This window comes from Conger conger, chromosome 11 (assembly GCF_963514075.1).
Source record: "Conger conger chromosome 11, fConCon1.1, whole genome shotgun sequence".
Lineage (NCBI taxonomy): Eukaryota > Metazoa > Chordata > Actinopteri > Anguilliformes > Congridae > Conger > Conger conger.
In genome coordinates this window covers 51,439,370-51,462,170 of record NC_083770.1, presented here as the reverse complement: position 1 = coordinate 51,462,170, position 22,801 = coordinate 51,439,370, and the positions used below count along the sequence as shown (strand labels likewise).

Genomic DNA, 22,801 nt, shown 5'->3' with positions numbered 1-22,801 from the left:
ACCCAATCAGACCAGCTCCTGTGTGTGCAGGCGGAGGGAGAGGGTGAGATGGTGGACACCCCGTGTGGCGCACTGTGGGAGAGGCTTGTTGTCGCAGACATCAGCGTCTCTAATCCCCCGAGGAATTCCCACTCCCTCCGCTGCAGGGACTCACGCCACAGTCAGCCTCGGGAGGGAGGCCAGCCTGGATTCAGCTGCACAGGGTCACACTTTTATTATTAATGCAGCCCCCAGCCTTTACTGGGAAACTCACAGCAAACACCTGAACCCCGCGCCCCTGAATCAGCTTCACCCCAAATCCTGCTGCCGGGCTTCTCAGTGTAAAGACCCTCCACTGCGGCCAGACCGGCAGAGATAAAACAGGACAGATGCGGCAAGAATATGGAGAAAAGCATAAAGTATAAAAAGGTATGGAGATAAATCTGCTATAACACTACAATTAATTTCAGTGTGAAGGGCTTCCATAATTTCTTGTTTCACTATGGTATGAAAATGAAGCAACATGCATGTAAAACCACTATGAGGTAAGCCAAATTAAACTAACCCAAATGCCAAAGAAATGGGTACACAAAAACGCATGAATGATTAAACAAACGGCTCAAAGGGCAATAATCAGAAAGGATCACAGAACTGCAGCGGGGGCTGGGAGGCGGCATGGCTTCCATTAGACAAGGTAAACTGTGGATGCTAAACAGAGCTTACAGGACAATACCCTGAACCCTGAACCCTGAACCCTGAACCCATCCACTGGGCCAGGGTGGGGGCATGTGAGACGCCCCTACCCTGTGACGCTGAATCGGTTCCGTAAGCCAAGAAGAAGTAAACAATTATTTGGCTCACTTGGACCTTCTGCTCAACATGTAATTACAACTCTAGAAAGTAAACTAGACCCACCCTGTAATCAGATAAATGTGTGTGTCTGTGTGTGTGTGTGTGTGGGGGGGAGAAACAAAGTTTATGTGGAGTAGTTTAACCCTTTAACACTACAACAGCCAAGAAGAGTCATATTCATGCAAACACTTTTCCTCGCAGAATAGACATTGTTCTCTTTAAAGACAACAGCAAATTAGCAGGAATACTGTAATATTTAATAGAGGCTGTGCAGTAGAAACCCAGGCACTGGTGATGCACAGACACTGGAATATTAATAACAGGAAAATGACACACTGCAGTACTGCACATACAACCTGATGACAAACTACACAAAACCAGACACCTTCTCAACCTGCTTCAGGGCTCCTGAGGCACCCATTCGCCCAGACACTCCGTGTATTCGGCACAGTTCTCTGGTTACAGAACAGCAGATACTTTAGCCCAGGAGGAAAGAAAACCAGGACTGGATCTGGCTTTGAGGGCTTCTCATTACCTAGATTGTAATATTGAGTAACTTTTTTACCGTATTTAATTTGCTGTGTAATGTACCTTTTGTGTAACTATGTTGTGTATGGCCCTCCAATCCAAATCCCAGGATTTCTTTTGTCACAGGTAATTAGTGCGACCAATTAGCCAGACCATTGCACTAAAAAGTAAGCAATTTTAAAATATAGGTTCTTCATATTATAACCACTAATAGCTCTGTTTCCTTTAATTTTGTGGTTTGCATACTATATGTATATATAAAAGATCTGTTCAATACCTACAAGGTGACATAAGAACAATCCCTCTCACCTGCAGTAATAGAGATAGGGCAAGTCAAAGTCATGGAGTCACACTAATTAGTGCAAACTTCGTTAGTATCTCCCATACTACCAATCCACAAAGCGAGAATTCAGTTCCAGGGGTTTCGTAGAAAGCCAAATATGCATGTCAAACCTCATGAAGGTCAGTGATGATGCAGTTCAAAAGTGTGTTAAGTATTGGGGTCATTCCATGCCAACTCAACTGAAATGGCTGAGAGCAAATCTAATGTGTATCAGTGATCATATAGACATCTACAACACAGAGAGTAACGTGTGTTAACCCCTCAAGTCTCCAGGGCTAAGCCAGTGGGTTTTTTTTTTTTTTTTCATTCATTCCTTTTTTAACAGAGGAATTTTTCAATCACTATGGGAACAGGATATACCGTTTAACCTATTTTAAGATGCCATCTACAAACTAACTTGGAAAAAACGTTGATGGAATCGTTGTCCGTTTCACCGTGGCATACTACAAAAGTACTTGTAAAGGCGCGATCCCCATCCATGAGAATACATTACATTACACTACATTAATGGCATTTGGCAGACGCTCTAATCCAGAGCGACATACAGTTGATTAGACTAAGCAGGAGACAATCCTCCCCTGGAGCAATGCAGGGGTAAAGGTCTGTATGAGTATAACTTCAGCTGAACCTAGACCCAGTCAGGTACCTTAACCACTACACTACAGACTGTCCGTATGAGTATAACTATAACCTAGAACCGGCTCGTGATATGGTATTGCATTAATGACATTACATTTCCGACTGTATAATTTATTCAGCTTTCATAAAGCATCACAGCGTTTTTCATGCCTGTGTAAGGAAACCGTGGCATTTTCAATACGCACGCTGAGACTGTTACGCGTTGGCAAAAACTTCTTGAGATTTTATGGTATACAAGATTATACCTATTACTGTACTTATTTTTACAATCTTCTCAACCTGTTGCTATCGGAGGAGACCACAAAGAGAGGGAGAGGTAGGGGGGAGCAGGCAGGATTAAAAGTGTTGTACACTTTAGTAAGAAAAATACAGTATTTTACATGTCATAACACCCATAATATATAATCTAGTTTCCATGTGTCTTTTTGGCAGTCCAAAAATGTCCTTTTTTGACAAACGTCTCAAAATAAACCAAAAAAAAAAAAAAACTACGCAGAATGCTAATTTTTGGTGGTATGGTCATTTTCAAGCTTGTGTAAAGAAGGGCGATACTTAAGGGGTTAATAAAATCATTTATTCAAACATTTGCAACATGACCATTTTAAAAATCACTATTTACACAAAACAAACCCATTAAATAAGTACAACAAAAAACAAATACACACGCACACGTAAACACACACAAATAACACACCACATCCTTTCTGGAAACACCTGAAAAAGAAGAAAAAATATTCCATTAGCCAATCAAAGCAAACCAACACCAAAACAATGCAGCAAAAATGCTGTTGAGATATTGCTCATTCGAACACTAAAGCAGCCCAGTGTGTAAACTGCAGTGGGAGCGGCATGTGGTGCACAGACCCTCACCCACTCTCACCCACTCTCACCCACTCTCACCCACTCTCACCCACTCTCACCCACTCTCACCCACTCTCACCCACTCTCACCCACTCTCACCCACTCTCACCCACTCTCACCCACTCCCACCCACTCCCACCCACTCCCACCCACTCCCACCCACTCCCACCCACTCCCACCGACCGGCACCCACTCGCACCCACTCTCACAGACTCAGACTCACAGACTCGCACCCACTCTCACCGACAGCATTTACTCAGCCTATGACACCTCAAACAGGCCGTCAATGACGGCAGAATAGTGTGTGTGTGTGCGCGCGTGTGTGCCTGTGGAGGGGCCTACCCTCAGGACAGCAGGGTGACCAGGGCATCCAGAAACTTGCTGCGGTCCTCCGTCTTCAGCTCGATAACTGGGGACAGGAGTCACACAATTAACTCCGCTGGACGCTCACACACACAATGTCCTTTTTGGCACCCAGGTTATTGACTTATTCCTGAAGAGAAACTAAGGGCATAAAAGGGCCTCAGGCACAGAAACGATCAGAAATCCGAGCCAACCTTGAGATTCACACGCTCAGCTGTGTGTGATATTTACCATGCTACTCTATTCGCAATAACATTCTGGACCAATGGGGTGAGTGCAGGAGCTGGACCAATGGGGTGAGGGTAGGAGCTGAAGCAGGGGTAAATACTAGAGCTTCAACAGAAGCAGAAATATCAGGGAATCAGGTGGTTTGCACTTCCACTCAAGCAAGCCTGTCCTTCTGAGAGCATGACGCCATCTAGTGGAAGCTTTCCACGAATAAGAGCTGCTCATTTCAGCCAATGGGGTCACACCCCTGGTGCAGCCATTCCCCACATGACAATATCCCAATATTGCTTTGAAAAATTGCAATTAGATTTTCCCAAAATCTATACTATAGTGTGTAGTGGGTATAATATAGAGCCTATAGTGCATATATGCACACACACACACACGCACGCACAAACTATAGTATACACACTATACATGGGCCCAACTGTATTTAGAACAGTTAAAATGAGCATATTGAGCAGATTACTAAGGATGTATGTAAAAACAGGTTACATTCACTATGCAATTTGTGAAATATGGAAGTCCCTTAAAGGCTACATATTTCCCCATGTTTAGGAAGCTCCAGGGTCAGACGAACAGCTTCTCACTCACTGGACATGTCGAAGCGGTCGTGCAGAGTCCTAGAGCTGGTGCTCTCCGCAGCCTTCTCAAACGCCCTGCCGAAAAAACTACAAACATGGCAGTGTTACACAAAGGCCTGCAAAAAAATGTGGATAGATCTTCTTAATGACATTAGCATGTGGGGATGTGGTGGGGGGTGGGGAGTCAAAGTGGGACTCAGGAAAGTCATGTGAGGAACCTGAGACCTGGGGCTCGTTATACACTTCAAAGGACCAGAGGGCCTTGGGTTCAGGCCATTGGCTCCCAAGAACGTCCTCATCTGGAAGACTGTGATAAGGAAGTGGGACTGGTTTGTCATGGTTGTGCATGTATGTTCTTGGGCGGAGAGGTCATGAAGCAGCTGGCCAAACCGTGGGAAAGTAATGTCCTCCCAGAACATCTGATCTCTCCCATAACCCAGCACCTGGTCACTCCCTATGGGAAAGACTGTGGACACAGCGCCCTCATTTGGGCACCTCTGTCATTACACCCTTTGCTTCTCTCCTGGATTAAGACTCAGTCAACAGACCAGGTAAAAACTTGCAAACATTGCACATGTGATCCCTATATTGTTACATTATGCCTTATGTAGTAGTAACAGGAATTGCATGTAAAATGGTTAACCAGGAGGGAATGGATGACAACTGCAACATAAGACATAATGTGAATCCGTTTGATATGGATGTAATGCGGTAAAATCAAGGAATCAAATGAGATACAGTACTGTGCAAAAGCTTCAGGCAGGTAAGAGAAAATGCTGTAAAGTAAGAATGCTTTCAAAAATAGAAATGTTTATCAATGAACAAAATGCATGTACAGAAGTTAAAACAGAAGATTCTAAATCAAATCAATATTTGGTGTGACCCCCTTTGCCTTCAAAATAGCATCAATTCTTCTAGGTATACTTGCACACAGTGAAGGAACTCGGCAGGTAGGTTGTTCCAAACATCTTGGCGGACTAGCCACAGTTCTCCGTGGGTTTAGGCAGCCTGAAATGCTTCCGTCTCTTCATGTAATCCCAGACAGACTTGATGATGTTGAGATCAGGGCACTGTGGGGTCCATACCATCACTTCCAGGACTTCTTGTTCTTTACCCTGAAGTTAGTTCTTAATGACATGTTTAGAGTCATTGTCCTACTGCAGAATGAATTTGGGGCCAATCAGATGCCTCCCTGATGGTATTGCATGATAAATAAGTATCTGCCTGTACTTCTCAGCATTGAGGAAACCATTCATTCTGACCAAATGCCCAACTCCATTTGCAGAAATGCAGCCCCAAACTTGCAAGGAACCTCCACCATGCTTCACTGTTGCCTGCAGACACTCATTCTTGTATCGCTCTCCAGCCCTTCAGCGAACAAACTGCCTTCTGCTACAGCCAAATATTTCCTGTTGCCATTTTTCTGCACCCCAGGTCCTGTGTTTTCGTGCATAGTCGGAGGTATGGCTTTTTGGCCACAATTCTTCCATGAAGACCACTTCTGACCAGACTTCTCCACACAGTAGATGGGTGTACCTGGGTCCCACTGGTTTCTGCCAATTCTGAGCTGATGGCACTGCTGGACATCTTCCGATTGTGAAGGGAAGTATGTATATTTCAACTGCTGTGTTTCCTTGGCCGACCACTGCGTCTACGGTCCTCAACATTGCCCGTTTCTTTGAGCTTCTTCAACTTGGACAGCACATCTGGAAACCCCCGTCTGCCTTGAAATTTCTGCCTGGGAGAGACCTTGCTGATGCAGTATAACTACCTTGTGTCTTGTTGCTGTGCTCAGTCTTGCCATGGTGTATAACTTCTGACATTAAACCGTCTTCAGCAACCTCACCTTGGAAGCAGAGTTTGGCTGTTCGTCACCCAGTTTTAACTCACCTACACAGCTATTTCTGTTTCAGTAAATGATTGCGTTTCAACCTACATATTAAATTGATGATCATTAGCTCCTGTTTGGTATAATTGCTTAATCACACACCTGACTATATGCCTACAAAATCCCTGACTTTGTGCAAGCGTACCTAGAAGAATTGATGCTAGTTTGAAGGCAAAGGGTGGTGACACCAAATATTGATTTGATTTAGATTTCTTCTGTTCACTCACTTTGCATGATGTTAATTGATAAAAATAAACTATTAACATTTCTATTTTTGAAAGTATTCTTAATTTACAGCATTTTTTCACACCTGCCAAAAACTTTTGCAGAGTACTGTACATTTTATACCAAATAGAGTTTCATGAAGCAGTTTCAACAACTCTAACAGTGGAATGTCCTCTCTGGGAATCATCTCCTTTTCCCTTCTCCCTACTCAACAATCCCCAAAGGTGGGGGTCGAAAATCCAGATTTGACCACCCCCTCCAGGTTAATTTATGGCACTGCTGCCTGGTTCAAACACATGAACCAGGAAGGGAGACAAGCCTATCAGGGAAGATCGCAACCGACTGCATATTCTGTGCGTGTAGCTGAAGCAGACTGGGTAAGATTATTTACTCTATTTCTTTTCTTAATTTCTGTATTATGTAATTGACTGATGAATTCTAAGCTAATGACCCATCTGCTTAATAAATTCTTATTTTTTAACTTCTCCATGACTCTAATCCATTTTATAGTCCTTTCAGTCTAAATTATGACTGAATACCCAGGGGAACTGATCAGTGGCTTGGTACTGCCCAAGGCCCCAAGACGGGAAAGGCAGCCAAGTTCTGCCAGTAAAACGGGATTGGTGGTACATGGTTCTGGTGATTTGATGAGGAGTACCCATGGACGTTCTACGTTGGTTCTTCTCAAATTACCCTTAAGGAGCCCTCTGAATGCACACTGACCTGGGCTCACAACCATCTATGCAAAATATAATGCATGTATTGTGTTGGTTAGACCCCAACCTCTGTGTTCTCCAACAAACTGAGATTCAGCAATAGTGCTAATCCCGGGAGCATATATTGAGTAATGGTGGCACACAAGGAAGAGTCGAGTGTAACCACTCCAAGACTCACGTATGATAAAAACCAAATCCTAAATTCTAGTTTCATTTGAAGTCAGATAACGAGTAAAACAATAGTAACTGCTATTGTTGTGATCATAGATATACTCAATGTGTTGTTCAGCTCCTTTGTGAGGAGCCTGTCTGAAGCAGGATATGGAGCAGAGCAATTCTGTCTGACTCGTGGCGAAGGAACCAGTATATTCTTAAATGTGATTGTGCTCAGTTCATGAACGGACGATAAATAACTAACATCTCTTGTTTGCATTAACAATACCAGGAGGAAGGACACGTTGCCCCTTCCCACAGGAACAGCGACTCCTTACTTCTTCTTGTCGGACGTCTCAGACTCCGGCGGAATCCCCAGCAGGATGACTGTGCCCTTCTCCACGTCCAGCGGGGCGGCCATGATGAGGGGGAGGAGCCTGCAGCGCTTGTTCCGAGTCTGCGGGGAAAGGACACGCCCACACCAGCTCTTAGAGCAAAAGGACACGCCCACACCAGCTCTTAGAGCAAAAGGACACGCCCACACCAGCTCTTAGAGCAAAAGGACACGCCCACACCAGCTCTTAGAGCAAAAGGACACGCCCACACCAGCTCTTAGAGCAAAAGGACACGCCCACACCAGCTCTTAGAGCAAAAGGACACGCCCACACCAGCTCTTAGAGCAAAAGGACACGCCCACACCAGCTCTTAGAGCAAAAGGACACGCCCACACCAGCTCTTAGAGCAAAAGGACACGCCCACACCTGCTCTTAGAGCAAAAGGACACGCCCACACCTGCTCTTAGAGCAAAAGGACACGCCCACACCAGCTCTTAGAGCAAAAGGACACGCCCACACCTGCTCTTAGAGCAAGGACACACCCACACCAGCTCTTAGAGCAAAAGGACACACCCACACCAGCTCTTAGAGCAAAAGGACACGCCCACACCTGCTCTTAGAGCAAAAGGACACGCCCACACCTGCTCTTAGACCAAGGACACGCCCACACCAGCTCTTTGAGCAAAAGGACACGCCCACACCAGCTCTTTGAGCAAAAGGACACGCCCACACCTGCTCTTAGAGCAAAAGGACACGCCCACACCGGCTGTTAAGAGATTTCAGGGTGCGTTAGCCAGCAGGTGTGGGGGTCGGCATTAGGCATGTTTGGAGTAATATTAGCCAGCAGACATTTGGTGACACGTTAGAAGGTATGTGCGTTCACGTTCAGGGTAACGTTAACCAGCAGGCGTGTGGCAGAAACGGGATGGAGGAACTCACCGAGCGAACAAAGGCCTTCAGGAGGTGCTTGCTGAGCAGCGTTAGAGCCATGGGCCTGGAGAACAGCCTCACGTCCGGAGTCCCCTGCAACCGGCACAGTTTGGGCTCAAATCCCACACCTGGCACTACACAGCACAACCAGCACAATCTGGGCTCAAACAGACACTGACCTCCATCAGGTAGCAGTAGAGGAAGGGCCCCTGGGACAGGATGAGGTTGGTGCAGATGCAGCTGGCCACTGTCTGCTGCACGGCCATCAGCTTCTTCTTGGCCAGATCAATGCCGCGGTGCAGCCGGTCCAGATTACTCCTGCAAACCAGTCAATCCATCACTGACAACCCTAATGCAGACCAGTCAATCTAACACGCACAACCCTAATGTAGACCAGTCAATCCAACACTGACAACCTTAATGCAGACCAGTCAATCCAACACTGACAACCCTAATGCAGACCAGTCAATCCAACACTGACAACCCTAATGCAGACCAGTCAATCCAACACTGACAACCCTAATGCAGACCAGTCAATCCAACAAACCCCACTCAAGTCACTCAGTCAGGCCCCCAGGCAGTACCTGGAGAGGCAGTCCAGCGCTTTGATGAAGTTGTCACTGCCGTTCTCGTCCTTCTCCACACTCTCCAGCAGGGCGGCAGCCCCGTGCACCACGTCGCTGGCCAGGAAGCGGTTCTTGAAGCCGAAATGGACCCCGAACGTCTGGATGCGGATATCTTTCATGCTAGGGAACAGGTGACAGGTTTACCTGGAGCAGGTAACAGGTGTCCATGTTGTTATAGAGTGAGTGAGTGAGTTTGTGGGTGTGTGTGGGTGTGGGTGTGTGTGTGTGTATGCGCGTGTGTGTGTATGCGTATGCGTGTGTCCTGGATCTTACCCGTATTTGCTGGAGGATTCCTCTATGACCTCACACAGGTTCTCTTTGATGGACATGTCCATGGAGCTGAATTTCTGCCTCACCTGCTTCAGGGGGAGTCTGGGAAAGGAAATGCAGGATTACCCCACATAAACATTCAGGTGCAAGGACCACCCCCATGTAAACATTCACCCGGTCACACAGCTGCTAATTGGGAACGCCGCGCAGGTAGGCCAACGGGAGCAGGGAGGCCAACGGGAGCAGGGAGGCCAACGGGAGCAGGGAGGCTAAAGGGAAGACGCACCCCATGTCAGCGAGGAACTCCTGCAGCTTCTTCTGGCCATGCAGGGACCACAGCTTGAAGTAGGAGGAGGTGTAGCAGGAGTTGCAGATGCTTTCGTACAGAGACCAGTGCTGGTAGAGGGCCAAACGTAGACTGGAAAGGAGTTAAGGACAATCCCTCCATTCCACAAAATACATTCAGCAGGAGATCATAACATTTAACACTCGAAACTAACCTTCTGAAGCATTTTAGAGTCCACTTAATGACAGTCCTCTAATTTTAGAGAGGAAAACTGGACCAAGACCAAATCAGCCGAGAACTGGAATGAGCTGGAAGAAGCTCTGAATCTGCAGAAGACAGGACGTATGCAGGGATGAAGTGGAAACAGAAGCAGATTGCTGGCGGCTCAGGATACTCGTACTGGAAGGAGATCCTCATGCAGTCGATGGACAGGGAATTCTCCTCATCTTCATTGCGATGGTTGTGTCTGGAGACGTGACGTTGCAGTTTGGCCACATCGGTCACATACTTCATACTGCGGGACAGAAACACCAACCAATCAGCCTGCGTCCCAGAAACACCAACCAATCAACCTGCGTCCCAAACCCACAGCCCGCCAGCTGGAAATGCTCGCTGAAGCTAAAAAACATGGCACCAAATCAAATTAACCTCAATTTAAATTAAACTTCCTGATGTTCATCATGCTGGGAGAAATATCACCTTTACAGAAATGCATTCATCCTGGAACTTAAACTGGTATATTGAAAGAAGATAAAACTTTAACGCACGTTTTAAAACACTACAATATGCAGGATATGTACATTTCTTTAGTACTTCAGTTTATTAACAGCCAGAAATTTGGCGGCTAAATATAAATGCCTTTATCTTCAAGGTGCAAAATAAAATGCCTTTTGGAACATGGTCAAAGTTCATACATCAATAAACCACCACAGACACAAGCCAGAAGGGAGTTTAGCAGGTTAAACAAATGAGATCCTCACTGCGTGATTTTATCATGCACCCACTGGTCCACCAGCCCAATAATGGACCACCTGGGGAGAGAAAAGCGCAATGAAACACAGAAACATAAAAACTTTAAAAGTACAGTTTGTTACATCACACCATAGCTCATTTTATTAAACGGCAAAAAATTATTCTGGGAATGATTATTAAATCACACTGTTGCTGAACGATGGAGACAGACAATATGAGCAAATGAAATAATCACTCCACTTTCACTTACCACAGCATATCTTTGGTATCCTTGGTCATGACCCATGCAAGCTCAAACAGCACCATGGCAGACTAGAACATACACGTTTTCAAATGAAGATCTTTCCCCACCATATCCATTCTCAATTCAGCCATTTAAAAGCTTTCAGCCAAAGAAACTTACTAAAGCATGCAGAATGCTCGCCATTTAGGCAAACACAACAGAACATTTAAAGATGAAGCAATACTCACTGAAGTTCCATGATACTCATATTGTTCATAGTCAAACAGTACTTCCCTCCTAAACAGAACAGAATGTCACCATCAGACACACCCTGTCCCACAGGAACACACACCCATACACCCTGTCCCACAGGAACACACACCCATACACCCTGTCCCACAGGAACACACACCCATACACCCTGTCCCACAGGAACACACACCCACACACCCTGTCCCACAGGAACACACACCCATACACCCTGTCCCACAGGAACACACACCCATACACCCTGTCCCACAGGAACACACACCCAATACACCCTGTCCCACAGGAACACACACCCACACACCCAGTCCTGGATGAACACACACCCAGTCCTGCATGAACACACACCCAGTCCTGCATGAACACACACCCTGTCCCACATGAACACACACCCTGTCCCACATGAACACACACCCTGTTCTGCAGAAGTCATCTTACCTGCGGGCCTCCCAGGTCCTCCTGTGCCGCTGCCTCTCAATCCTGCGCTCCAGAGCCCCCTGTAGCAGACACAAGCCCCAGCTTAACCTCAAAACCTTTGGCCTTCAACCCTCCTGCTGTCCTGTCAAAAATGAACTTATCCAGAGTTTAACCTCTGAAATTTAATTTCAGCACAAAATTTGATTAAATTCCCTGAAGAGACATTACCATTAGAAAAAGTTAGACCTTGCCCTCTTATGTTTTTTTTAATAAAAGCAGCACACAGCCAGGGTTCAAAGATAGTATGTCTTTCTAAACCCGGCAGTTATTAAATCAGAGATTAAATCATAAGTGCCACACCGCTTTTGTAGTAAAACCAAGACCCTAACCAGACAAAGTCTGAAGAAGCACAGTCTCTCATAGCCGTGAAGTTGGAAAACAGTTATTCACCAATTTATGGATGAGTGAGAGCTCGTTATTACAGGAAAAATACTGATTTATGGCTTACAGTTCAATGAAGAGGCTTTATCACAGACGGTCTCACACGGGTGCGTACAGAATATGAAGTCAACACCAGCGTTAAAACTCAGAACCCACCTCATCAAAACGCCTCCGTTTCCCAGAAGGTTCCGAGCCACCGTCGCTCTCGTTCCCAGAATCTTCTCCATCCTCGTCTTCCTCATCGTCTCTGAAGATGTCATCATAGGCCGGGACACCCAAGTCGTCATCTTGCTTGATGAGCAACTTGATCTGTGTGGAAGGGTCGGTGGTAGTTTCAAGTTTCTAAACTTGCACTGCTCATAGTCTCAATATTATTATGATTGTTAACCCAGACCAGCAGATTAACCCAGCATTAAATTAACCCAGAAACTCCCCAGTCCACGGACCTGCGTGTCGTTGTACACGTTCACCACGTCCACCGGCCGATGCGTGTCGCAGATGAAGAAAACAGATTCCTCGTCCGGCTGCAGAGTTTCCAGAAGGTCCACATTGGCTCCGCAGTTGATCAACACAAAATAACGGAACTGTGATAAACGGAAATAAGAAATGACAGAGCTCCATAGCATAATCACTCGATCAGATCATAAGTAAGCGAATATGAATAAGACCAGAATAAATACGTTACAATTTTACCGTAAGACGCAGAAGCGGAGACACGGTAGGACATTAGCTAATGGCTAGCTAGGCTGTGTTAATGTTACCTGCTCTTTGTGCTCCAGGAAGGCCGTCTCGAGGTCCTGCCAGCCTGTCACCGGCACCAGGGTGTACTGAACTTGGTCACAGTGGAACAAGGCCTGTGCATTTCAAATATTTCAATTCGTTTTATTACCAACGAGGCTACCAGAGTATGATATATCAGCCAGTGTAACTTAATAAAAGAGGACACCAAACTTACTTGCAATATTTTGCAGGCGCACAGAGCATCGATATCCGACGATACCAGAAGCGCGACTCTCTAGAAATAAGGCAAATGTAGGATGAAAATATTAGCTAAATAAGTTAAATGTCACAAAACAAGCAGAGTACATTTGATAATTACCGAACACTACACACCTGGTTAACAACAACGTCATAAAATTCCTTCCGAATATCAGTGACAAACATGTCTGTTTATCTTATTTTTATGTTTAGCTAAGGCTTTAAATAGAGTGTAAATCGATCACGACTTGCTGCTAATGATTCGTCTGCGTAAAATAAGCCCCTGAAAGGGAATAAAAACGCTACGACAAGTCGCCAGTTCACTCGCTTGTAGCTATCTGTGCATTTCTTGTTAAAACTCTGGCGCCAAATTCACGTATCTTCACATTGGCTTAAACCAAATAAAAATAGCCAATGGGGAAACTGTTTTCAACTCTATCGGTGACCTATCGCAGTTCAAAGCAGGTATTACTCTATCCAATTGAATACATTCCAGTGGTTCGTGCTGACCAAAAACAAACGTTTAAACCAATCGTGTGAAACTCGGAACAAACACAAATATTGGACGGGGGTTTGCAGCTCATCTGTTATGATTGGTTACGCATTGTTTATTATGTCTGTCGTCATTTCCTTGAGTCTTCCTGCAGACTGCAGAGTGCAGGAGCTCCACAAGGTGGCAGTAGTTTTAGATTGGCACTCTTAATCGTTTGATTTAGCCCATTGCTGGAGCCACAACAAGAGAGTCCCCCACTGTTACGCGTTGAATACATTTTCGTGTCATTCCACGCAAGAAACTTTTCACCATGGTAAGTGTTTAAATTTAACCATACTGTACTGCTGTACAGAGTGTAAGTTAACCGTTATCGCCAGCATTGTGACGAAGCACTCGTAAAGGAAAAGATGCACCGTCACCTCAGACAACCATGCATGGCTAGCTAGCTAACTTTTCCTTACATCAAAACAATGGTCGTTTTTTGTTTTGTTTTGGGGTGATAAACAGAAAACTAGGTCATCGTACCTGGATAAATGACTGGCTCTATTTGCTGTCGATATTTCGTGCCATTGCAGATGCTATTCTTAAGCGATTGGAGGTCTTTAGCTAGCCTAGCTACTTAGTTTCTCTTATCACCTAGCTCGCAAGCTTACTAACATCATGAGTTTTTTCTTTTTTGACAAATATAAATTAAGACGCAGCTGAGAAGTAGCTTTGTAGCCTAACTTAATTCACGGTCGTATTTTTGGATGCATGACGTTTTTATTGAAAATGTTTTATCTTCAATTGACAGTTCTCCTTCAATATGTTCGACCACCCGATTCCACGGGCTTTCCAGAACCGGTTCTCCACGCAGTACCGCTGCTACTCCGTGTCCATGCTGGCGGGGCCCAATGACCGGTCTGATGTGGAGAAGGGAGGAAAAAGTACCGTCTTTGTGCTACACAGTCGAGTTTACTGTTGATTAGTGTGATGTATGATACGAAATCAGTTTACAATGTTATAGCTTTGGCACTTTTTAAAATCTTGTATATTGAGTGCAGGCACTGTGTTTGTGCAAATAATATTCCTGCAGACATGATCTTTTTTCCTTTTCAGTTATCATGCCCCCTTCCGCACTTGACCAGCTCAGTAAGTTTACAGAGCTTTACATTTCAAATCAAAGTTTGCTTTCTAATGTGGTTTTACATTCACAACCACAAATCACAAATCACCTGATCATTTCTATTGCAGGCCGTCTTAACATCACATATCCGATGTTGTTCAAGCTGACCAATAAGAACTCGGACCGCATGACTCACTGCGGTGTGTTGGAGTTTGTTGCAGATGAAGGGATCTGTTACCTCCCTCACTGGGTGAGCAGTACCTTCCACTGCAGATTGTTCTAGGGCTTGTGCTGTGTATCTATAACTGAGACAGCACAGCTTGTGTTGTGCTGTGTATCTATAACTGAGACAGCACAGCTTGTGTTGTGCTGTGTATCTATAACTGAGACAGCACAGCTTGTGTTGTGCTGTGTATCTATAACTGAGACAGCACAGCTTGTGTTGTGTTGTGTATCTATAACTGAGACAGCACAGCTTGTGTTGTGCTGTGTATCTATAACTGAGATGTGCACAGCTTGTGTTGTGCTGTGTATCTATAACTGAGATGTGCACAGCTTGTGTTGTGCTGTGTATCTATAACTGAGACAGCACAGCTTGTGTTGTGTTGTGTATCTATAACTGAGATGTGCACAGCTTGTGTTGTGTTGTGTATCTATAACTGAGATGTGCACAGCTTGTGTTGTGCTGTGTATCTATAACTGAGATGTGCACAGCTTGTGTTGTGTATCTATAACTGAGATGTGCACAGCTTGTGTTGTGTTGTGTATCTATAACTGAGATGTGCACAGCTTGTGTTGTGCTGTGTATCTATAACTGAGATGTGCACAGCTTGTGTTGTGCTGTGTATCTATAACTGAGATGTGCACAGCTTGTGTTGTGTTGTGTAACTGCTCTTCTCTCCCCCCAGATGATGCAGAACCTGTTACTGGAGGAAGGAGGGTTGGTGCAGGTGGAGAGTGTTAACCTCATGGTCGCCACATACTCCAAATTCCAGCCGCAGAGCCCAGATTTCCTGGACATCACCAACCCCAAAGCAGTGTATCCTTTCAGCTTCCTGATCTGAGCAGCCTGGCCCTGTTTACTGTGCTCAGAGCTGTGTCTCACCCTGTTTAGTGTGCTCAGAGCTGTGTCTCACCCTGTTTAGTGTGCTCAGAGCTGTGTCTCACCCTGTTTAGTGTGCTCAGAGCTGTGTCTCACCCTGTTTAGTGTGCTCAGAGCTGTGTCTCACCCTGTTTAGTGTGCTCAGAGCTGTGTCTCACCCTGTTTAGTGTGCTCAGAGCTGTGTCTCACCCTGTTTAGTGTGCTCAGAGCTGTGTCTCACCCTGTTTAGTGTGCTCAGAGCTGTGTTAGGTGACTGGGAACACACACACTTTTGTTGTAATTCAGCAATAGTTTTATGCATTCATCAGTACAGGCACACACAGGTAATTACGTTCCTGTTTAACTGATTCATGTCATTGAGTTTCAAAGATCTGCTTGTTCTGTGTGCTACTGCACAGTGTTATTCCATAACTTCCATCTGTAGATTGGAAAATGCATTAAGAAACTTTGCCTGCCTGACCACGGGGGACGTTATTGCAATAAACTACAATGAAAAGGTATGAGTACACTGGAAGTGAGGACATGGGGCATAGGCAGCTCCCCAAAGATTAAATATTGGGGGGGGGGGGGGGTTTGGAAAATTGACCATTTTTGGAGCAGGATTAAATAAATGTGTTTCTGAGCCTATAATGGAATTAATGCTGGCGTCTGTGTGACACGCACCTTCACCCATTTTCTCTATTCAGATCTATGAGCTGCGGGTTATGGAGACCAAGCCAGACAAAGCAGTATCCATTATCGAGTGTGATATGAATGTAAGTGTGCATTATATTATTGCTTATGTCACACATTATAAAACTTGTTTACGTAAAGGCAGATTATTAAAGTTGATCTGTGTTTTTGGTGCAGGTGGATTTTGACGCACCGCTGGGTTATAAGGAGCCTGAGAGGCGGACACAGCACTCTGAGGAGCTCACAGTACGTCACCTCCTCTCTAACCCTAACCCAGCACTCTGAGGAGCTCACCGTACGTCACCTCCTCTCTAACCCTAACCCAGCACTCTGAGGAGCTCACCGTACGTCACCTCCTCTCTAACCCTAACCCAGCCCTCTGAGGAGCTCACAGTACGTCACCTCCTCTCTAACCCTAACCCAGCACTCTGAGGAGCTCACAGTACGTCACCTCCTCTCTAACCCTAACCCAGCACTCTGAGGAGCTCACAGTATGTCACCTCCTCTCTAACCCTAACCCAGCACTCTGAGGAGCTCACCGTACGTCACCTCCTCTCTAACCCTAACCCAGCACTCTGAGGAGCTCACAGTACGTCACCTCCTCTCTAACCCTAACCCAGCACTCTGAGGAGCTCACAGTACGTCACCTCCTCTCTAACCCTAACCCAGCACTCTGAGGAGCTCACCGTACGTCACCTCCTCTCTAACCCTAACCCAGCACTCTGAGGAGCTCACCGTACGTCACCTCCTCTCTAACCCTAACCCAGCACTCTGAGGAGCTCACAGTACGTCACCTCCTCTCTAACCCTAACCCAGCACTCTGAGGAGCTCACAGTATGTCACCTCCTCTCTAACCCTAACCCAGCACTCTGAGGAGCTCACAGTACGTCACCTCCTCTCTAACCCTAACCCAGCACTCTGAGGAGCTCACAGTACGTCACCTCCTCTCTAACCCTAACCCTTTCAAACCCCACTGTGCTTGCGGCCCTTTCAAAGACTAATTGATGTTTAATCAAACATGTTTGTCCCTCATTCTCTCTGCAGGAGGAAGAGGGTGACTCCAGCACGTATGCCGAGATGGACATGGGATTCCGTGTAAGTGATGTGCACAAGCACGACACTGTAAGAAATACACCAAATACACCAAAAGGTGAAGGAAACGTGTGTAGTCTGACCAATGCTACTGGAACAGGGTTCATTTCATTTTGTTCCCGTTTATCTGACTCCAAAAGATAAGTTCAACTGCTCCTCTGTTCTAACAGTTCAACAAAAGGAACTGCAAATGTCCGCCAATAGTTTGGCTCTATATGATCGTTATCTATTTGTATAGACACGGACGTGCCTGTGGCCTGTATAGCCTACAATGATACACTTAGTATGTGTCTTGTGACAGCACTGGTGCATAGGCGAGTGACTATGGGGTGCAGGTATCCTAGGTTGTCTGTCTGTGAGGACTCTAAACTGCTAAGTGTGCAGTGGTGCGGGCCAAGAGGATGCAGGTTCAAATGAATACAATTTATTCAACAATGCATTGCAGAAATAGAATGTGTTTACAAGAATTACAAGTTGTAATATGAATGGCTATATGCAAATAGTGTGCAGGAGATCGTATTAGCGAGTCTCCTCAAACCATTCCACGTTCCCCTCTATATACCCAGGGTTTTCAGGAAAACAACAAATCACCACAGTGCTATTTCAACTCAGTTCTGGGAGCATTCCACTGAGGTGGCACAATGATGGGAGCAATAGTCCTGTACTGATGAGCACTGTCTTTTCATCAAGCCTTGCTGACCCTGTGTCAACATGGTCAACACAGTCTGTTTCATTTTGGGGGTCTGCAGAGAGGCACACTTATGTAAAATGCCCTACAACACTGACATATTCTTCATTCTAACTCAGAAGTTTTCCATCATATATAATATTGTAAACTCCTGAAAAAATGTTTGGAAATTTGTGTTTGGTCGATTTATATCTCTGTTAGTGTATTATTTGCATTTCACCTTATATAATTGGATAGCCTAGTCACGTGGTGCTGTGGGATGGCATTCACATTTTGAACGACTGAAAACAATAGAGTCAGTATCAACAGGAGAATACACTGTTAGACATTGGCATGTTAAAGGAGTTAAACATGCAGACACTGCGAACCTCCAGGACTGGAGTTGGAGAGCTCTAGTCTATAATACGTATGTTATAACCATGAGCTCTAGTCTATAATAAGTATGTTATAACCATGAGCTCTAGTCTATAATACGTATGTTATAACCATGAGCTCTAGTCTATAATAAGTATGTTATAACCATGAGCTCTAGTCTATAATAAGTATGTTAACCATGCGCTCACAGCTCACTGAACTGTGGTTCTTGCTTTGCGCTCTCAGGCCTTCACTGGCTCAGGAAATCGTCTGGACGGGAAGAAGAAGGGCATCGAGCCCAGCCCGGCTCCCATCGACCCCAGTGACATCAGGAGGTCTGGAGCCACGGCCTCCCGCTCTGCACTCTGCTCATTACAGCACACACACACACGCACACACACACGCACGCACACACACTCTGCACTCTGCTCATTACAGCACACACACACTCTGTACTCTGCTCATTACAGCACACACACACACACACACGCGCACACACACACACACACACTCTCTGTACTCTGCTCATTACAGCACACACACACTCTGTACTCTGCTCATTACAGCACACACACACACACACACACACACACACACACACACACACACACTCTGTACTCTGCTCATTACAGCACACACACACACACACACACACACACACACACACACACTCTGTACTCTGCTCATTACAGCACACACACACTCTGTACTCTGCTCATTACAGCACACACACACACACACACACACTCTGTTCTCTGCTCATTAGAGCACACACACACTCTGTTCTCTGCTCATTACAGCACACACACACTCTGTTCTCTGCTCATTACAGCACACACACACTCTGTACTCTGCTCATTAGAGCACACACACACACACACACACACACGCACACACACACAAACTACTGTCCTTCACCCAACTCTTTCTAATCAGCATTTCACACAAAGGGAAAGTCGTCCATCTTGTGGGTTTTACAGTTTGCGTGGAAAGGCAAATGAAGGCCCGTGTGTTGCTCTTCCTCTGCAGGGTTAGGGGTCAGTCTGACCCTCTGCAGGGTTAGGGGTCAGTCTGACCCTCTGCAGGGTTAGGGGTCAGTCTGACCCTCTGCAGGGTTAGGGATCAGTCTGACCCTCTGCAGGGTTAGGGGTTAGTCTGACCCTCTACAGGGTTTGGGGTTAGGGGTTAGTCTGACCCTCTACAGGGTTAGGGGTTACTCTGATTCTCTGCAGGGTTAGGTTTTAGTCTGACCCTCTGCTTCCTCTGTAGGGTTAGGGGTTACATTACATTACATTATTGGCATTTGGTGCAAAGTGCATACCCATAACCAGACAAGTGCGCTGAAAGACCCTAGAGGGAAGTACAATTTCAACTGCTACCTGCACAACAAAGATAAGGACCAGGGCCTATTTCATCTTTTTTTCTTTCTTTTTTCGTAATACCGCAACACGCAAATGTATGAGCAAACCCCTTAACACTGCTTACCTAGCCAAACTAAACATCCTGATACACAAGTAAATCACAGAAACAAAGCCCTTAACACTGCTTACCTAGCCAAACTAAACATCCTGATACACAAGTAAATCACAGAAAGACAACAATTAAGGTTTACAGGGAGGTAGGGAGGAACAGGTGCTGCTTGAAGAGGTGCGTCTTCAGTTTGCGCTTGAAGATGGAAAGAGATTCTGCTGTTATGACCTCCACGGGGAGTTTGTTCCACCACTGTGGAGCCAGAACAGACAGTAGTCGTGAGCGTGAGGTGGAAGTTTGGAGAGGAGGAGGTGCCAAGCGGCCTGTGGAGGCTGAATGAAGAGGTCTGGCAGGGGTGTAGGGTATGATGATTTTTTGTAGGTAAGCTGGGGCAGACCCCTTAACTGGTTGGAAGGCTAGCACCAATGTTTTGAATTTGATGCGAGCCATGACAGGCAGCCTGTGGAGGGAAGTAAGCAGGGGGGTGATGTGAGTGTTTGGGAAGGTTGAAGACCAGACGAGCTGCTGCATTCTGGATCAGTTGGAGGAGTTTAATGGCGGATGCTGGGAGGCCAGCCAAGAGGGGTTAGTTTGACCCTCTGCTTCCTCTGCAGGGGGATTCCCAACTATGAGTACAAGACCGGTCGGATCACCTTCATCCGGAACTCTCGACCTCTGCCCAAGAAAATTGATGATGTAAGCATGAGTAACCTTAAAAGCATCTTACAGAAACCAAACCTTTCAGTTTGAATCAACAACTGGAATACAGTATTGGGGAAGTATAGCTTAATCTCCAAAATATGATTTTAAATGTTTCTTGACAGGCAACATCCCTTTTTAGCTCGTCCTGTTTGCTGGTTGGAATAATTTGTAAATAAGAAGCATTTTGTGCAAAATTGTGCCTGTGACTCTGTGACTGTAACTCTGTGACTGTGTGACTGTGTGTGACTGTAACTCTGTGACTGTGTGACTCTGTGTGACTGTAACTCTGTGACTGTAACTCTGTGACTGTGTGACTCTGTGTGACTGTAACTCTGTGACTGTAACTCTGTGACTGTGTGACTCTGCTGCTGTGTCTCTGTGTGACTGTAACTCTGTGACTGTGTGACTGTAACTCTGTGACTGTGTGACTCTGTGTGACTGTAACTCTGTGACTGTGTGACTCTTCTTGGCAGGAGGAGGCCGCGAACCGCTTCATTGCCTTCTCCGGGGAAGGACAGTCTCTACGCAAGAAAGGAAGAAAACCGTAGAGGAGCAACAGGCACCTGCACAGACTGGCCAGCTGCATGGATGAACACAGACTCCTGTTATCTCACAACCCTGTTGAGACAAAATACATTTTATTTCTCACGTAACAGGGATTCCTTTTCATGTTTTTGTTAATATAACTTCACATCTCTGAGAATACGAGTGCATTGGTCAGACAGTCTTGATGGGTCAGGATGATCTTTCACTTGCGGTAGTAATCGGTTGAGAAAAGCTGTGTCCTTGAAGTGAAACAGACTTTTTTGGGTGTAATTTATCAAGTTTATATTCCAGATCACCGAATGCTGAAAACAAGAGGAGGAAATTTACAATTTGTTTATTTATGTACACAATACAATAAATGAGTGTTTTGAATAAAACTGGATGAGACACTGTAAACATTATTCTCTGCAGTGATGATGTGTGATTACCTGTTGGGCCCGGGTTCAGGTAATTAGCTACAAACCTGACGAACAGACATTTTACATCCCACCTGCAGAGGACCATACACCTCTGTGGAGATAAGTAACATTCTGCCCAGAATGAGCTAATATTAGTTTCGGTCATGAGATTGAAATACAGCCGGCATTTCTGCAATCAATATTTGGTGAGACCACCCTTTGCCTTCAAACCAGCATCAATTCTTCTCGGTACACTTGCACAAAGTCAGGGATTTTGTTGGTATATAGTCATGTGTGTGATTAACCAATTATACCAAACAAGCTAATGATCATTAATTCAATATGTAGGTTGAAACACAATCATTAACTGAAACAGATACAGCTGTGTAGGAGGGTTAAAACTGGATGAGGAACAGCCAAACTCTGCTTCCAAGGTGAGGTTGCTGAAGACGGTTTAATGTCAGAAGTCATACACCATGGCAAGACTGAGCACAGCAACAAGACACAAGGTAGTTATACTGCATACTCTCCCAGGCAGAACAGGGCAGACAGGGGTTTCCAGATGTGCTGTCCAAGCTCTGTTGAAGAAGCACAAAGAAATGGGCAACATTGAGGACCGTAGACGCAGTGGTCAGCCAAGGAAACTTGGTGCAGCAGATTAAATGCACATCATGCTTACTTCCCTTCACAATCGGAAGATGTCCAGCAGTGCCATCAGCTCAGAATTCGCAGAAACCAGTTGGACCCAGATACACCCATCTACTGTGCGGAGGAGTCTTGTCAGAAGTGATCTTCATGGAAGAATTGTGGCCAAAAAGCCACACCTCCGACAGGGAAACAAGGCCAAGCGACTCAGCTATGCACGAAAACACAGGAACTGGGGTGCAGAAAAATGGCAGCAGGTTCTCTGGACTGATGAGTAAAAATCTTTAAATATTTGGCTGTAGCAGAAGGCAGTTTGTTCGAAGGGCTGGAGAGCGGTACAAGAATGAGTGTCTGCAGGCAACAGTGAAGCATGGTGGAGGTTCCTTGCAAGTTTCGGGCTGCATTTCTGAAAATGGAGTTGGGGATTTGG

At 45.6% G+C, this 22,801-nt stretch overlaps 2 protein-coding genes across 2 annotated transcripts; one reads left to right on the top strand and one right to left on the bottom strand.

Moving 5' to 3' along the window:
• Positions 1–2,893: 2,893 nt before the first annotated feature.
• cdc45 (CDC45 cell division cycle 45 homolog (S. cerevisiae)) lies at positions 2,894–13,485 on the bottom strand. Its single transcript, XM_061261713.1, has 19 exons — positions 13,240–13,485; positions 13,082–13,141; positions 12,888–12,980; positions 12,573–12,710; positions 12,283–12,435; positions 11,707–11,765; positions 11,250–11,298; positions 11,029–11,090; positions 10,787–10,837; positions 10,201–10,320; positions 9,807–9,938; positions 9,524–9,622; positions 9,209–9,370; positions 8,804–8,942; positions 8,634–8,717; positions 7,698–7,816; positions 4,388–4,464; positions 3,545–3,611; positions 2,894–3,055 (listed from the first exon to the last, which is right to left on the bottom strand). Exons 1-18 carry the CDS (start codon positions 13,288–13,290, stop codon positions 3,547–3,549), a joined length of 1,713 nt encoding a protein of 570 aa, XP_061117697.1. The 5' UTR covers positions 13,291–13,485; the 3' UTR covers positions 2,894–3,055; positions 3,545–3,546.
• Positions 13,486–13,733: 248 nt separating this feature from the next.
• ufd1l (ubiquitin recognition factor in ER associated degradation 1) lies at positions 13,734–21,724 on the top strand. Its single transcript, XM_061261714.1, has 12 exons — positions 13,734–13,910; positions 14,391–14,523; positions 14,696–14,728; positions 14,831–14,952; positions 15,611–15,741; positions 16,229–16,301; positions 16,491–16,559; positions 16,654–16,722; positions 17,521–17,571; positions 18,857–18,945; positions 20,695–20,776; positions 21,256–21,724. Exons 1-12 carry the CDS (start codon positions 13,908–13,910, stop codon positions 21,328–21,330), a joined length of 930 nt encoding a protein of 309 aa, XP_061117698.1. The 5' UTR covers positions 13,734–13,907; the 3' UTR covers positions 21,331–21,724.
• Positions 21,725–22,801: the final 1,077 nt, after the last annotated feature.